Below are 18470 nucleotides of genomic sequence, written 5' to 3'. Positions count from 1 at the left end.
ATGCTAAATCCAGGCTGTAACTATCGTTGGGCATTGAATCCAACCTACATCACAAAGTAAATACAATAGATATAGCAAACAATTGGTATGTTCCCATGAGCATATGCCAAAGTATTGGCAAAAGCTAGGAAATTTTCAAATTGTAGTGACATGAGTCTAGAAAATAGGTAAGAGTGCCGATTTTACTTGGGAAACAAGAAAATGTGTAAAAAGTGTCCATTTCTTCTTTATTTTTCTTTTAATTTGGTAAAAAAGATTCTCCAGACTTCAACTAAGCAGACGTGTAACAAGACATAAGGAAGCAAACTACTTCTTACCACTTCTATATTCTACTATCTATTTGTTCTCATGCACTATCTTACCACATGCATGCTCATCAACCTTGATCTTAGACTTAATCCTAAGGGAACCTAGCAAGCACTTAACACCTTATCTCCATCTCTAATTTCAATCAAATGATTCCCAACCCTATAATTTCTTGTTTTATATGGTTAGTCTAGTTATCCCTACATCCTCTCACTGTCTCTCCAACTTCACCACTTAGGTAAGATAAGGAAACTCTCATCATCTCATAAATATATTTCTTCCTAAAAGACAAAATCCTAGGGTGCCTCAGATCAAAACCTAAATGTGCCTGGGGTTGATCATAGAAGGCAGGGCAATAACGATGAAGGAATGTTATGCCTAGACCCTCTCTATCTAGCTAACTCTTCATGTAAGTAGCAACATCAACCCATGATTTTTTCTATATAAAAGCTTCGATTTATAAAGAGAAAACTAAGCAAGAATGCCCTCAGGTTGTAAGTGTTAGCTCACTTCCTTCTTTGGTTAGGAACCGTTAAGATTCATAGATAAATCATTTCATCCATTAGTTTAGGTTTCTTATTATCTCCTTAAGAAACATGGGTGGCAACTCTGTCCCTCTCTTCCCCTTCATCACCCTCATTTGACATAGGTGCTTTTTGGATAGGCACAAAAATATACTATTATCCAAAAAGCAAAAGCTGGGCTATTGGATTCTTACTGTAGTTCAAATATATTTTTATAATCCAATCCCGATTATTTGCATCCCGATTACAATGATATTTTGGCATGCTTGTATAATTTTTTATATTTTTAGTTCAAATATATTTCATTCAATTTATCATTAGCCTTTAAATTGATAGCAACCAATTATAAATCTTTCAAGCAGCTTGTGCAATGGACCCCAAATTCCAAGTTTTCATGTTTACTTTATAAAATTCCACAATGATTCTGGCATGACATACCCCCTTTTGAAATTCTCATTCTCCATTATAATGGAGATGAAAGTTATTATTGATTATTGCAGTAAAATTTTAAATATAATAATAGTAAAATAATAACGTTATTCAATAATATAGCTAACTGCTTGCAGAATAAATTATTAATTTTCGCAAAAATGATTATCTGAATTTAATTGATGCAATATTAATCATATGAATAGAAAATAGAAAATAAGTTTCCCTGCCAACAATTATTAGCTGAGGATGTTGGTACATCTCCTTTAAGAACTTTCCATCAAAGGATGTTCAGAGTTTCATTCTGAATATTGATAAAAAAGAAAAGTATTGTTCCTGCAACAAGATAACATCTTAATAACATCTGTCGTTTTTAATGACTCTATCGCAATATAAGATCATTCTATCACACCTCAATTGACCTGAGCAAAACATCACTCTGCTGCTCCTAGCAGATCAGCATGCACCAGTACTACCAGTAAAAATCCGACACCTGTATGATGTAGCCCGAATCCGTTGACCTGAAACGTGTCAAACAACTGTTTGTGGATCGCTGAAGATACCGACTTGTAGGATTGGGAGGTGACCGCAACGCGGTCTGGTCGCGGTTTTCAGTTCCCGCAACGGTCAAATCCGGTCCCATAGGGAAAACCGCCGCCACTGTACAGAACTCCGTCCATTGACTGCAGTCCAGTCTTTTTTATTCTCTTACCAAATCCGTCGATCTATTCTCTTACAAGAAGAAAACGTTCCCGTCCAAATCACCACCACCCACCAAACCCTAGGGCGCCTCTGGACTGGGCTGTTGAAGTCTCTTCGCTTCCTTTCTCCAATTTCATCAACTTTTCTTGCAGGAAGATTGGATTTTGGGGATTCCGGACTGATTAATCTGGCTTCCAGATGAAGTTTTTTGGTGTTTTTGGTGGGTAATCTGTCAATAATGGCTCCGTATCTTCTGGTTTTGGTGATTTTGGTACAATTACAATGGAATTTGTTAGCTGGGTCGTCTGCGACCTATTTGATGGATTGTGGGACTGATCGTGTCGGCTATTTGAAGTCGACGGATCAGTTTGAAGTCTATATCGGTCAGAAGAAGGCGGAAGATGTCGGTTTGATCTGTGAAGAGTTAGAGTTGTGTTTTAGAAATGGATGTTCTATCTGTGACTCGAATGAAGAGGCGTGGGCGAGAATTGGCAGGGAGTACTGCAATCGGGACTTTTCGGTCTCTGCCCGTCTGGAGAGCGATATAGTTTCTGGTAATTCTGGTCTTCAGAACTTTTTTTTGGGGGGCATATTGGTTTCTTTACCTTTCGTTAATCAAGGGATTATGTCGTGGAACAATTCTTCGTGTCGATTTTAATTGTTTTAGATCCTATGGAAGTCTTTGAATTGAGATTTTAGGAGCATAATTTTTAATAAGACTTTGGAAGAGAGGCACCATGCAAGGAAGAAGCTGCAAAATTTCTATACTTACAATCACTTACGGCGGACAGGGAATCGTGTAACGTTTAGCATAGCATCTCCAACTTCCAGCCTCTTACGATTCTTTCCTTCCCGTCTGGTTTGTGGAATAATTGCCTTGGACATGCTTTCTTGCCCACCTCAAGACTACACTAGGAGATGTCTCATGTTAGTCAAATTATATGTGCTGCAAAATAAAATAGCACTTGGTTCTCCCTTTTTCATTTAGCGAAGCTAAGCTTTTGGCTTCTTTTGATCATCTGCACTACAATATTTAGGGCCATGAATCTTAATTTTTGTAGGTGATTATAGTTATCAGGTTGCTTTCCTATTGAACTTTCCTACTTCAAGTAGGTCTACTTTACATGTCGTTATGTATCGCATCCTTGCATCTAGTTTTGCAAATCCATTAATGGATTTTAGTATCATGGTGCAAAATAATACTAATGAAGGAAGCTTGGTCATGTTCTCAAGATTACTAATGCATTTTTCCTTCTAATTATATGTCCCATTTACCTCATCTATCTTGTCAATGACACCGCATGATTCATTTTTAGGTGCAAACCTTGTTATGGTCTTTGTACTTCTCAACTTTCTTATGTATCTTAACAATTCAAGTGTACATGCATTGCCCTTTACCTTTTCCCTATGGCAAACATCTTAAGCCTCCGTTTGGTTGCTAAGGCTGTCTTACCGTGTTACAACCAATTCTTGCACCTCAAGTTGCAAGTTTTGGAGTAAATCACAATCTTATGGCATTGACTCTGATAAATGCACAGTTGCTGAGATGAACGTTCTATCACATATATGAATCACATGCACAGGCTCCTATTCTGAATAATTGAATGAAGAAGATATCATGGATAGATACCATTCTATCCACTTCTTAAAGACTTTAACCTGAGGTGGACTTCTGCTAAGAGTTTTCCATGAAAGTGACTTGACCATGTAAAGAAGTAGTAATTTCTTTGAGCGGAAATAATGGATGCTAAGAATATAGCTTAGTAGTAGTATGAGTTGTGGGAGATGAATTAGCAATAATGTCTATAAGATGTGATGAGAAGCTCAAGCGGACATGATGATGGTGGGGAGATCACAAGCAAGGGGCACCAATATGGCTGACAAAATGAAGCGACAACAGTGCATTGGGAAGATGATGTAACCAATGGAGATCAGCATGGAGCAATGCTGTGACACTTTAACTAGGATGACAAAAAATCTCTGGGTGCCGCTTATAGGAGATAATCTACTAACGGACACAAAACACAGCAAAGCAGGTCTTGAATCCTTAGGAACATAGTGTGAAGGAAATGAGTAACCAATGGATGGCTTCCATGGTCAAGAAAGTAGCTGGTCCTTGATACAATGATCTCAAGGCAACGAGTGTTATTTGTTTTTTGGTGTATATTGTGGAAATGAACTATATATCATTTGGCTTTGCCTATAGACTGGAAAAAGTCTACAAGATATAATGGTGCATTAAATGAGTTAGAAAAATAATAAGATCAATCATCAGTTGACCAGCTAAATGTTCCAAATATTTTTGGCACTTTTTAACTTCATGGGAACAAAGTTGAATGGTGTATTGATGATGTCTTTGGTATGTATATAAAACACTCTTGATTGTATATGGTCCAATGAACAAACACTATTTAATCCATTTAAGTTTTTAAAAAAAATTCAATTTTTCTGGTTGATGTTAAGCTTGTCATCTGGATAAGCTTAACATTGGTGATGGAGACAGGCTTAGTTTAACGAATGAGACCTTTTACTTTACCTTTTGCTGCCTTTTATCTATGCAAATGAAATGATTTTTTTTACAGTGTATGACTGCTTTTTTTTTGGTGCCCTTTGTAGTGAACCTACTTAGATTGAAAGGGAGAAAGTTTTTGCTTCAACCGTTAGTAAATGGTACCATCACTGATAAGCTAAGCAAAATGAGTCAGACACAGGAGAAACAGCAGCATCGTGATTTTGATTTGGCGCCAGATCATCTTATGCTAGCTGTACCAGGAATGTTCCTTCTATGTTGGGCTATACTTTGTCCTTGCTTTCATTCAAAAAGAAAAGATGTGAGTGAGCATCCTGTTTTAGCCAGAGAGATGCATTCAAGTAAGTTAATTAAGCACAATTTTGAAGTCTGAATTTTAGTAGCATAAAGATTGTTATACATTAGCATTATATTGAGTAGCTTTAAGCCTGTTAGTGAAAGTTTTAACTGATATTTATTGGCTTATTTTGTTGCCTCAAAAATGAAGATTATTCCTTTAATGGAACATTCTTTTTCCTCTTCATGTTGACTCCTTATAAGCCTAGAGTAACTTTGGAGATTTGCTCCTTGGTTGCACGTGCTTAATCTACAGCCATCAAGGTAGGTTTTCTACCAGCCAACATACTTTCTAGGTTTAATGGCAGGTCTCTTTCTTGCCTTAAGTTGTCTAGTCGAAGAATCTGGAACCAATACCTTACTTTAAGTTCGTAAGTAGTAGTAAAATCCCTTTGTGCTGTTTTCTTGACTTGTGCACCAAATCCGCCCATTTGATAGAAAAGGCTTCGATCATATTGGTGATTAATATATTGTTCTATCTGCTGCTATTTATGTTCTCTATGCAATTATTGCTTTTATCTAACTAAACATATTCCATAGAAAAAAGAAAAAAAATATTTGGTATTTCTCTTCGCACAGTGCCATTGCACAGCATGGCTGACTTCAGTTTTTGTTGACATCAATAAAAAGCATCAGGTTCTCTTAATGACCTTGGCAGACATGTCTTTAAATCGTTCTCTGAATAGGCAAGCCAGGCAGTAGAAGGCAATAATGCAGCAGATAGAATGAATTAATTCTTTCTAAACCCTGTGAGCTTGATTGCTGATTTCCTGCAGACCTGTGCTATGATCTCATGGTTTATATGAAATAAATGAAAGATTTTGTTTCTTAAAATGAGAGAACTCGTTACTTTCTGTTATCCAATGCATCATAATAAAGAAAATCTTTAAGCTACACAGGAAAACTGAAATTTCACAAATATTGATTCTAGAGTTTCTGGCTTGCCTACTAAATGTTCAGCCCTTCTTTTTTAAGATTAATAATCGGTTTATGTATTGGCTCTCTGAATTGGCCATGGAGGATCTTGTGTTGCTGCAGTATTTTGAGATAATGCCTCGGTTTCTCCCTTACAAAGCCCTATTCTGTCACTGGAGGTATAGAATGACTGAAACCTTGACTCAGAACCTTATGGGATGACTGCTAAAAGCTCCAATCCTTCAGCCTGGTTTCTTCTTGACGAGGAGAATCCTGCTTCTCTAAGGATATTACCAGAAAATGAATCAAAAATTTTTAAGGCAAATGAAGATCATTAATTTCTTATATATTAAGTAAGGTTGTGTATATTTCATTAGGCAGAAGGAAAGAGAAATGAGCACTTTACAGTTAGAAGAAACTCTCGGATCGAAACTATGATATTAATTACTTGAATGTTTTTATACTCTTGTGGAAAACTCATATGTTGTTATGCATAAATCAATATATACTCACACTTTTTTATGGTTAAATTATATCTGTGGAGCAGAAAAATTGGCAATGTGAGATAATAAGATAGAAAATCATCTTTTACCCTCTATTTGGTATGAAGGATGGATTAGATGAAAGATGGATAGGAGAGGAAGGATGGATAAGAGAGAGGATGGATGGGTCTTCTATCGTTCATTCAGTGTGTTTGGTGAAACATAGAAGAATAGATGAAAATGATTCTCTCCTCTGTTTGGTATAGAAGGAATGAAAAAAAGGATGAATGATATTTGGATGACAAATTTAGTAAACTATCCTTTAATAAAAAGTATCATTATTATCAAGTTATAACACTTATTTATACTAAAGAAGTAGGGTAATATATAAACTTATTATCTTTATAATTTGTAATTATATAAAAATTAAATAAATATTTAATTTTTATTTAATTTTAATAAATAATTTTATAAATATATATTTTTTAATTATATAAATAACTAATTAATTGACGATAATTTTGTCAACGTAAAAACCCACCACTCATATACTCCATCCATCCTTCCTTGCATTCTTCTAATTTGGGAGGATGCAAATTGATGGGCTAGGATGGATGGGCAATCCCTCATTTTTATCCATCCTTCTTAAGATTTTTTGAACCAAATGGTGGATGGGGTCCATATCCTTCCAACCCCATCCTTCCACCCTCTTATGATCCCAACCAAACACAGGGTTAAATTTCTCAGATAAGTTGGAGTCAATAGCATTACCTGAAGGTTGCAGTACTTCTGTAACTAAGCTAGGACCTTTGGGCCTATATATTATTTATTGATGGATTCTATTTACTTATCATCAATGTCAGTGGAAAATTTTACTAACAAATAGCTTTTGATGTTTCAGTGGATTCAGTTTCCTCTTTTGAAAGCTCAACCCCTGAAAGAACACCAAGAAATTCACTAAGAACACCTCCTAGTCCATCTCGATTTTCGCTATCTTCTCAACCAAGTATCATTGGACCATTACATCTCAGCATCGATCAGATTGCCAGACTTACTCAGAACTTTTCATCTTCACTAAAAATAGGTGAAGGTGGTTTTGGAACTGTCTACAAGGCTGAGCTGCCAGATGGTCAGGTTGTTGCTATTAAGCGAGCAAAGAAGGTGATATGTTCTTTTACTTTTCTTAAGACGAAACTCCTTTTCTGTGTCTTTAAAAATTTCATATGCTCAGGATTGCTCTTATGTTATATTATTGATGGTATGCAAATTATGCATTCAACATGTGCTGATTATCCATACGGGAAGCTTATCCAAATGCCCCTAGTTAAGGTTATATTCTGAGCATATCTTCCTACTAACACAGTTTTAGAATTTTTTTTGTGGGGCTCATCCATTTTAATAATTTGCAAGCTTTGCCATGGTTGAGACACATATATTGTGATAATGGTATGATACAGAACATTAGTTTTACCAATTACAAATTTTCAACTCATTCATGTTTAAAGAGAAGTGTTTACGAGATTTACTATGCTTCTCTTTTGCATAACATTGAGTTCTTTATTATGTAAAAAGTTGATCAATTTCCTTGTTCTTTATTATATTAAAAGTTGATCAGTTTCAGTGAGGAGTTGAACTTTTTCTTTTACTCTTGAATTAGTTAATGCTTGCATATAATAGTGCTTTTCTGTTATTTCCTGATTCTCTGCTGATTAATGAATGAGAAGAGAAGATGACACTGACCAACAAAGCCATTGTATATTTTTATGATTTGTAAGGAATTTAAATTTTGGAAAAGATATTATCAAACTAATAACATGTACTAAAGTTGCTAGTCTATGAAATGACAATTTATAATTTTGCAATGCACATCATCAATTCAACTATGGAAACGCAATCTGTTGGAAGTTATCACCTCATTTTGATTGTTTTGAGTAAGGTTTGCCATGCCGATCAGTACCGGTACATACCGACCGTACCGTACTGGTACCAAATCAGTATAGAGTACGGGGGATATACCGATACTCGATTCATTGAACTAGCTGCCATACCAAACATACTGAGACTGTAATACGATGGTATTGGTACGAGGTCCAGTACCAAGATAGCGAACCTTAGTTTTGAGCGAGAAATAACAATAGTGATGAAGCTCTCACAATTTGGTAAACTTCAAACTGTATTTATCTATTTAAATCCAAAACTGATCTGACTTAAAATCCTTGTTATATGGTAAATTGATAAATTATCAATAAACCCCCCACTTTTAGCATTTAACTCTTTCTCTCTTTGTATATGTGTCTGTGACATTACATATTATGAATCCTTTGTTCATTTTATAAGGAAGTAATCATTATCAATGATGAATATTTTTCTCTTAAAATATTATGTAGTTGTTCGCTGTTATAATTTAATTTTTGACAGGAACGTTTTGCTGACCTACGAGCTGAATTTAGAAGTGAAGTTGCACTTCTCACCAAAATTGAACATAGGAATTTGGTCAAGTTACTTGGCTACACTGATAATGGAAATGAACGTATTATCATTACTGAGTATGTTTCAAATGGTACTCTCCGGGAACATCTTGATGGTATGTTGTGAATGTTCAAATTCTTAAATATCACATCAATTATGTAACTTGAATTGTTAAATAAGTTGGTTTATTTGGCAGGTAAGGGTGGGAGGATTTTGGACTTCAGTCAACGGCTAGAAATAGCCATTGATGTTGCTCATGGTTTGACATACCTCCATCTATATGCAGGTGAGCTGCTATTGATTCATCATGGAGGATAGATTCTTACTTTACCCCATGTTTGAGAAAAGAAGTTTTCAGCTATAATCATTACACATATAATGGACACTAGTAGCATGGGGTGCACTTTGTCTTGATTCCGTGTAGGCCTTTTTTCTTTCACTTGGTGACTTGATGTTAGATGACTATGATGTTTACTTGTAATGTGATTTTTGTCAGTGGACTTTTGATTGTTTTCGGTCCCTTTGTGAAGCCAAAAATGCCCCTCATCTCTTATTTGTCCCTTTTAATTTGTCTTTCTATTTCTCCTTAATGTGGGGTGTACCTTTCTCCAACTTAGCATTCCTTTTATCTGACACATTTTATTGATCTTCTTGCCATTACATCTCAGACAGGGAGTCACAAAGTCATTCTCGTGGTTGAACAATTTGCTCTCAAGGCTGCAAAAAGCACTGTTTATGTTTTCAATATCATCTATTTAGACACTGCTGGTGCTGGTCACCTTACCTATTAAATGACAAATTATTGCCAAATGTACTTTGATGCATATTACGTTAATGCCTTCCTATCAGTTTTAGGACTTTTCTTGCGAACTACAGTGTCAAGACTACAAAGTATAAATGGTTATATCATCTTATTTGGGTCTTTTTCCTGATTACCGTTTAAATTGTGGCACATTCTTTTATAACAAGTTATAGGCATCTTAGTTTGCAACACATGGAGAGTTGTTTGAACACCAAGGATTCTGATACAAAACCCCAAGGGTTCAGATACTGCTAGTGGGCTCGATCCTAGTCGTGCCTAGTATATTGTATCACTGTGGTACCAGAAGTTCTATGCCAGCTGGTACATTGTTGACCGGATTTTAATTTACTCGTTGGACAAGAAATATTTTAAAAAATAAGAATGAAAAAGCAATTTTGAAAATTTGAGACTTATTGTGGTCTTTCTTTTTCTCAAAATATATATTAGAGCATAGGTTTTAGATGCCATCATCATATCATACACAAAGTTCGATATATCTAGGGGTACATTATTAATTCTAAATACTGTACCTGACCTGGAAATGTTAAAGAAGGTGTTATGAATATAAAGCTATTAAATCCATGAATCAGTCATACACCAGATAACAAGTCAAACTCATACTGGTATGGCATGCGAACCAATTTGTACAAGACCATTTTGAGGTTGTAAAAAATTTTGTTCAATACAACTTTGTCTATTTGCTCCTTGACCTCTCAATAGAAGCTATTTGGTTCCTAACATGTCCTTGTTGATTCAACCAATCTTCTTTTGGCCTTAATGTTGAATTTCAACCAAATTGTGCCTATCTTGAAAAGTCTCTGCATACATGAATAAGCGACTGGTGTTGGTTTCACAATCGAATGGTTTAGCTATATGGAATTTTACCTGGATCTGTTAAATTAGGCTCTGGTATTGGTCTTGGCATGTTGAATGAGGTCCATGCCTGTTATTATATCCTGAGTATTAGAAAATACTGATTAAGGTGGGTATTGATAGTAATAAGTCACAACTATGATCTATATGAGATCAGCTCTGGTTTTCTTCATGTAAAACTGTGTATAGAGCCAAAAGAAATCTGTGGATTACCATGATCATAGCAGCATTCAATATATAATGTGAGAGAAAACTTTTGGACTTGTTTGACTTCAATATTTATTATCATAAAGTACATGGCTTTTTTCTATTTTAATTTAGTTTTAGGAATACTAGTGATCCTGAATCATTTATATATCAGGATGGATGCATGTGTATGAGATTAGGGTCCGATATGGAGTGGATGTATTGGAAAATTTACCTTTTTGAGTTATGATTATACTTCAATACATTGTGACTTTTTTCTAAGTGACTCCTCCCTCAGCCATTTTCTACTGGTGGTTCTCGAGCATTTCATATCTAACCAATTTTCTTTTTGGTATCATGTCCTATTAGAGAAACCTATAATTCACCGAGATGTCAAGTCATCAAACATTCTGCTGACAGAAAGCTACAGAGCAAAGGTGGCTGACTTCGGATTTGCAAGAACTGGTCCAATGGAAGCAGATCAGACTCATATTGAGACCAAAGTGAAGGGCACAGCTGGATATGTGGACCCAGAATACCTTAGGACATATCGCCTCACACCCAAGAGTGATGTTTACTCCTTTGGCATACTGCTTTTGGAAATCCTATCCGTACGTCGTCCGGTAGAAGTGAAGAGAAAGGCTGATGAAAGGATAACTGTTAGATGGGTAAGCATAGCAGATCTTCGCTACGAAATCATTTTGATAAATACTATGATGGTTACTAACTTACTATTAGAAAATTTAATAAAGTCACAAGCTATTCTGATGTTATCCTTAATTTTTATCGGGAAGGAAAACTAAACATGATATTTGTATGGTTTGAAGATCAAATTTTAGCACATGTTTTTCCACCTTCATCTAAACCTGTGCAACTTGGTGATTCAGGCCTTCAACAAATATAACGAAGGCAATGTGCGAGGCATATTGGATCCTCTGTTAAAGGAAGTGGTAGATGAGGAGGTACTAAAGAGGATTTTCGGTTTGGCCTTTCAGTGTGCTGCTCCTACCCGAACTGATCGGCCTGCAATGAAGGAAGTTGTAGAACAGCTGTGGGAGATAAGGAAAGATTATGCTAGGAGTCGTAGGAGAGCATGAAAAGCAGCTATGCTTCTCTGTAAGTTTAAAGGCAAAATTATTGATCTGACCGATAGGGGATCAGCTATTTGTATCAGATTGTTGTCGTTTCTAGTATACGATGTTTTGGGCATTCAGATGCCTTGTCAAGTTCTTACATTTTCATAGAGAGCATAACCTTATTTGGAGAGTGGACAGGTTTGTCAGCTGTTGATAGAAGGACTTTATTTTTGTACTGGAAAGTTTGATGATATAGTTTTAAACCTGGAAGCTTTGATAATTCTTACTTCCAACTAAAAGTTTTTGGGGTTATGCTGTATTTAACTTGCTCAGAATTTATATTGAGAGATGCATCCACGATCGTTGCATATGTTCATCATCATATCCAGATTGATGTATATATTATGATACCCTAAAGATGAACTGTGAAATTTTGGTTATTTGAAACTCGTGTAATCCAATGCCATCATGAAACTCAGAGCAGCAAACCATAAACCATCAAGCCTGCTCCTCAATATGGAGGTCAGCTAGCAAGGCATGCCACAATGTCATAGCTGGAGTCTGACACATAAACCTCAATCATATGCAAAAAGAACGGTCCGAATGATTTATGTTACAGGTCCACAAGAACAACCACTGAGACAGGCTACAAAGTTGAAGTAGCTATACGCAAAGATGGAAGTCATACCTTATCATATTAACGTCGACATCTATTTACCGTCTCAGAAAGCTTTTATAAGCCCTTGGTTCATGCCGTCTTCCACCATGGATTGCTAATGGTATTTAATGTCTTCGCTCTTAATCAACAAAAGCATAGGATAATTTGAAATCACATCTTATAATTTGCAACCAGTTTCCTTTATTATATACTACAAGGAGACCTTTGTACATGGAATGTGGAGGTCGTTCGCTACCCCCATGGCCAGCTCACTTTTTCATGGTGTTTGGAATCTTTGGATTTCCAATTCGCTGCATAACAGTGCCTTCACAGCATATAGATCAGATACTGGAGGAATATCTTGCCACCGTATTTCATGTTAAACGCAATCAATTGATGTTTAGATCATCCGTATACGTTTATATTACAATCAAAATAAAAGACTTGTATGCGGTTGTGGCAACTATCACAAACAAATCAACAGATTCAGAATCTTTTGCCAGTTATTTTCCCAAGGGAAACTCAATACTTCAACATGCAATTTTATATTAGGATTAAAATGCAGTCTACTTTGTAGAGTTAGTAGTGCACATGCATGTCGCTGATATATGACAAAAACTATCATCTAAAAGTTGAATTCTTGGACATCAAACTCCAGTATGAGACTCAAGAAAGCATACAAGTGGCTATTGCTCTGAAATCTGGAGATAATCAGATTATTTTGTGGTACTACTTGCTATCAGAAGCATACAAGGCTAAAAACCAATCCATGTTAACTAACTGATTGAATAATGATGTCCTCTGTAAAAAATATTAACTTGCAACAGATATCTAAACTAAGAGTGGCGTTGAATCCTGTATAATACAATTGAGTATACATCTCCAAAGGCACTTTGGAAGGAGAAATAGAATCTGTCTCCTCTTGTGTCTGCTTCCTCAAATAGTTTGATATTGACTCTGCACATATAGAAAAACTTTGGAGAGATTTCTTGTAAGCTGTACCTGTTTCCCAAAAAATGCTTAATTTCTAGATATGACTCGCTTCCTTTAATGTCCACCATTTGAAAGGTAAATGCAAAAAGTTAGATGTTCACCAATTGGAGGAAGAAAATCTGAGGCCTTACCATTATTCTGGAATGGTTACAATCAAACTTCTATGTGGAAGCGCTAACAGAGGCTGCTAAAAAATTTAGTAATAGTGGACTTTCCGAATCGCAGTCTCTTCCACCTGCTCTTCAACAGGAAAGGATGCAGTCCCAGAATATGCTCAGGCATGAAATCATGCCTTGTCAATATGCCCACTACAGGTGCCCTCTGCAGTAACTCAGCGAGCAACGTCATCAGAGATGGAAACAAAGCCAGATACGAATGCTAAAACTTCTTAATATCTATCAAAAATTTGAAAAAAACTATAAAAAAGATGCCAGAATTTATCTTGGCAGTAGCCAGTGACTTAGGTTTTAGATGTACTAGATGTACTCGATAAAGGTGGTGTAGACATAGTTTATATTAGAGACGAGGTCACTTACTGAAGAGGACTTTGGAACAACCAAGAGGTGCCCTAGACCAACTTCACGGAAAAGTATGAGAGCTTTTGCCAGTGACATAGTCTCGACAACAGTGTAGGGTGAAGTGTTTGTAAATGGATGCAAATCAATGTACATTTCCATCTCTTCTGTAGTCAGCTCTATATTGTCGATGCTGTCACGCTTGCCAGAGCCGCGCTTGGCAAAATCATCAGCAGAGAACTGTTTTGAAGCATCAACCCCTGAGAGTGCACAAGTATGAAGAAACTCTCTTTTCTTTAATAAGACAAGTAGGTGTGCACGAAGAACTAGGCCAAATAGCACAGGTGAGTCAGAAAATGGAGGCTCGTCGATAACAGGGAATCCATGATGGCCAGTTGTTTTCAGAACATGGACTATATTACCAACCTTCTCTACACCATGAAATATCTGCAAAGGACCAGTGACCACATCACTGACCGTGAGCTGCCTCATGTAGGGTTCTGCATGGGCTTCAAGATAAGGCAGACCCTTCAATTTGACAATCATATCATAGATGTTTGCATTAAAAGTGTCGGCCACAGTTTTGGATATGAGCAAAACAAGCATGACCAGGGGAAGCAACAGGAGATTGTTGGTCAATTCTAGGATGATTACACATACAGAAACAGTCATCCTCATTGATCCACCTAGAAGGGAAGCAGATCCAAGGATTGCAAAAAGCCCATGGTCCAGAGTTGAATGTCTACCCATAAGCATCCCAACGAGGCGTCCATAGGTCGCACCTGTCAGAATGAGAGGAACGAAGAGGCCAGAAGGAGCAACAAGACCATAGCTCACAATCCCTAGGAAATAAGAGGTAACAAAAAACAACAAGATCGAAGATTTTTGGAACACAGAATCTGTGCCAGCACTATAGAGGTTTCTAATTGTGTCATCATTGGTGTTGAAAAATAAGCTAGCCAGATCATTGTATTGGTTAGGCGGGCACTGGAACTTCTTGAAATTACCAGACCTGCCTATTGATGGGCAATCTTCTGATTGGTCAGCTGGGCAAGGTCTACAAGATGCAAGCCATGGTAGCCCGAAAAGGCAACAGGATGTGAATATGGAAATTGTGGCAGCAAGAAGCAATTTGTAGCCAGTGCCTTTCCTGAAAATAAATGGACAAATATTTCCAAGATGAACAATATATCACTTTGCAAAATTTGCAGAACTTAGAAAAACATATTTGAAGAATAGTGCCTTTAAAAGATAAAAACATTAATAAACTATTTTACATATGAAATGATTTTTTTTTTGGCTGTTGAAGGACGTTTGGTTATGCAATCAATGATAAGCTCCACGATTCGTCACTTGTTAAAATTCTTAGCGTGTCTCAAGAAACATTGAGCTAATCAAAAGAAAGAAAGGAAACGAGGGAGAAAGTGATACATACTCATTGATAAGATTGTAGATTCGAAGAACCTTGTCCAGGATAAAATTGTAGAAACTCCCCAATATTCCTCCAATGATTCCTAAAAGGATCGCTGGCGGTAAGTCCACCAAGTGATAAGCAGCAGTATCTGAAGTCACATCAAACATTATAAGCCCACCCTTTCCAAACAAACCACACTTGCCACTTCTACATATGTCTATCAGTGCCCTAAGCACAACAGCAACTACAGCTGCTGTGAAGAATGCTCTCCAAAGTAGGGCACTTCTCCACCTGTAAAGCCAAGGACCAGTATCAGAATCATGAAGACAGTGTGAAAAACGCTGCTTATGTAAAGCACGAAACTAAGTCAGGGTTAAAGTGCCTGATCTGACAAGAAATGAAGCAATTCCTAAGTAATCACTGATGCATATTTCAAGGTGGACAAACTGTCAAAACTTTTAGTTTTTTTCCTTTCTTTTAATCACTGCTATTAGAAAATGAAACAAAAGTTTCAGTCTGTATTTTGAGGAAATATTAGATGACTAACACATATAGAAATACTACTTACCTATGACAACTTTGGTTCTTGAGATTACATTCGCTCATATCTAATTTTGAGAAAAATATTCACTGGCTTTCATCATAGAAAACCTACTCACTGATTCTTCAGAGCATAAGAACAACCTCAAGGACATATATATAGAACAGCAAAAGAACGCATATAGCTGGAAGTGAACTATGTAATACCATGATGATACTGATTCAAGGGCAAACAGAACACCACCGACTGGCGCTCGGAAAGCAGCAGCAACCCCAGCACCAGCCCCACAAGTTACCAGATCCCGCCGATCTCTGTCATTCTTGAAATACCTCAGCCATTTACATGTCAAGTGGTATTTACGGGACCCGCCCTGCCCGAGTATAGATGCTATGCATGCTCCTGTATGCACCATTGGGCCTGCCTTGCCCACATGGAGAGATGACGACACCGCAGCAATGCAACCAACTACCTGTCGATCCCAACTAACATTCAAATCAAACATTTTGCTCAATTAAAGTGTAAAGATTTCTCCAATTCACTGTTTGTAACAAGCATGCAACATATATCATGTTTAATGAATCATTATTCAAGTCTCAGAAAACACCTCCATATAGACTGTGCTTCAATTGTTGATGGAAACGAACTGTACAAGTACAGTAATTCCGACCTCTTGCTTTCATCAAACCTTTTCTTTCCTTTTTTTTGGATAGTTAGGTGAATAAAACAATATAATGATAAAGAACCAAAGGAATTTGATTCAGCAAAGCATAAACTAAACAGGGTAATGAAAAATGACCAAGCACATCAATGAGAACTTGCAGACCAGGAAGTGAATGCTTTAATTACAGGGTTCGAAAAAGGCCAAGAAAGTTTTTGCTACTGACTCAAATCAGAGTTTATAAATCTCAACTGATAACTGGATCACAGAGAGTAGAGCTCAAAGAGAACTCAATCACGGATATGAAAAATTTGTTCGTTTGTGCAACCTGATTACAAGAAAAACGCCATTTAACAGGAGGAAACAATTCGGCGATCCCAAAATCTCACCTTTACAACCAGAGTCCTCAGCGAGAATATATCCGGCGCGTCCACGCCATTCAAATAGGCCTTCACTTCCGGTATGCCCGATCCGGCCGCCGCCGGCGCCATGTAAGCCGTGATGACCGATGCGAACATCGTGAGCACGAAATTCGACCCGGCAAAGACCGCAAAAGCCCATCCATACCTAAGAATCCCAGATCAACAACCAAAAAAAATCCAATTTTTACAATCAGAACGAAGAAAAATCCGATTTTTACAATCAAAAACAAAGAAAGACGCGATTTTGATCGGATCTACGCGATGGTTTCTTACTTCCTGGCGAGCATCATGTTGGAGGTGACGACGAACTTGACGCCGGCTATGTTCTCGACGGCGAGGTTGTTGAAGAAGCCGACGGCGCCGGCTAGGGCGCCGATGAGGAAGCAAAGGGACCACTTGAGGGTGACGTAGCGGAAGATGTGGGAACGGCCGCGGCTCCGCCAGTCCTGCTTGAAGAAGTCGTTCTCGATGAGCTCGTAGTCGAGACTCTCGATCGGACACACGTGGGCGCCGACGATGGCCACCTGGGATGTCGTGTTCGACGCCGACCGCCGGAGGTCGACGCGGTGCTGCTCGTCGACCAGCATCTCCTCCTCCTCCGCCACCACCGCCGCCGTCGCCATGACAGTGGATCCGAGTCGTCCTTCTCTTCTCTTCTCTCTCTTCCACTAATAACTTCTTTTGTAGGACGCTTCGTCTGTGCAGCTACTGGGAGTACGGGGAGAGAGAGGAGAAGTTGCGCGGAAGAACCGAGTGCAATCGTGGGGTCGTACGGGAGGGAGAGAGAAAAGGGGGTTGGAGAAGTGAACGGGTCGGAGATACGGGGAGGACAAGCTTCTACTGTTACAGTTGAGTCGGGACTTGAAATGCACCGCATGAGATTTGCTAACATCCTGTACCAAACAGTATAGTGTTGTATATAAAGAGCTCAGAAAAAACGAAAAAAAACTCTATCAGAGCAATGGAACATAGCGGCGAGGAACGGGAGACCGCGTGGGAAGTGTTGTTGCTGCTAAGAATTATGTCCCATACGGCGTCCACCGTCAGGCCATGCACGCCGAAAATCACTGCCGCTTATTTTTTATATAATAATATATCAAGATAAATGTATAGTGAATGAAATTTATAGAAACGAGCAGATGCGGCATCAGCACGCAAGCCATATGTTGCAGACAATGTAAGGTATAATTTTTTCTGCCATGGAAATTGTAATACATTACTTGTGGAGTTATATATGTGTTTTACTTGCTTGTGAGTAGCAGTAATATGGATGGATACACTTGTATATGTTAAAAGTATTAGAAATTCTATTATTATTTGATTCTTTTACACATACATAGTTCAAAAATTTGAGATTATTTTTTGTTGTTCTTCTATTGAGGTGGCCTTTATTATTGTGTTAAATGAATCTACATGAGGTTTATAGAAACGAGCGGCGGAGTTGGCAGAATGCAAGTCATGCGGTGCAGACAATAAAAAGTATAATTTCTTCTACCATAGGGATTGTAATACATTTGTGGGGTCATATATAGGTTTTATTTAGTTGTGGGTAGCGGTAAGATGTATGGACATGTCTGAATATATCAAATTCTATTTCTATTGAGGTGGTCCTTATTATTGTGTTAAATGAACCCAGCTT

General features: G+C 37.5%; 2 protein-coding genes across 5 annotated transcripts; one reads left to right on the top strand and one right to left on the bottom strand.

Annotated features, from left to right (window-relative positions):
• Positions 1–1941: 1941 nt before the first annotated feature.
• LOC103715903 (calmodulin-binding receptor-like cytoplasmic kinase 3) lies at positions 1942–11942 on the top strand. 2 transcript variants are annotated; one of them, XM_008803694.4, is made up of 7 exons: positions 1947–2515; positions 4578–4832; positions 7126–7385; positions 8643–8808; positions 8890–8979; positions 10924–11222; positions 11442–11929. In XM_008803694.4, the coding sequence occupies exons 1-7, from the start codon at positions 2200–2202 to the stop codon at positions 11649–11651; spliced, it is 1596 nt and encodes a 531-aa protein (XP_008801916.1). In that variant the 5' UTR covers positions 1947–2199; the 3' UTR covers positions 11652–11929. The 2 variants fall into 2 exon arrangements, with proteins under 2 accessions (XP_008801917.1, XP_008801916.1); XM_008803695.4 differs by lacking the exon at positions 4578–4832 and having other exon boundaries at positions 1942–2515; positions 11442–11942.
• Positions 11943–12977: 1035 nt separating this feature from the next.
• On the bottom strand, positions 12978–17800 carry LOC103715901 (putative chloride channel-like protein CLC-g). Of its 3 annotated transcripts, XM_008803692.4 has the most exons (7): positions 17105–17791; positions 16799–16976; positions 15958–16220; positions 15232–15501; positions 13818–14946; positions 13413–13602; positions 12978–13245 (listed from the first exon to the last, which is right to left on the bottom strand). In XM_008803692.4, the coding sequence occupies exons 1-6, from the start codon at positions 17452–17454 to the stop codon at positions 13456–13458; spliced, it is 2337 nt and encodes a 778-aa protein (XP_008801914.2). In that variant the 5' UTR covers positions 17455–17791; the 3' UTR covers positions 12978–13245; positions 13413–13455. The 3 variants fall into 3 exon arrangements, with proteins under 3 accessions (XP_008801914.2, XP_008801915.2, XP_008801913.2); XM_008803693.4 differs by having other exon boundaries at positions 12978–13602; positions 13713–14946; positions 17105–17800; XM_008803691.4 differs by having other exon boundaries at positions 12978–13602.
• Between the last annotated feature and the right edge of the window lie 670 nt (positions 17801–18470).

The sequence above is a fragment of the Phoenix dactylifera genome, chromosome 1 (assembly GCF_009389715.1).
Source record: "Phoenix dactylifera cultivar Barhee BC4 chromosome 1, palm_55x_up_171113_PBpolish2nd_filt_p, whole genome shotgun sequence".
NCBI lineage: Eukaryota > Viridiplantae > Streptophyta > Magnoliopsida > Arecales > Arecaceae > Phoenix > Phoenix dactylifera.
Note: the sequence above shows the minus strand (reverse complement) of the source record. Positions and strands in the feature narration are given on the sequence as shown.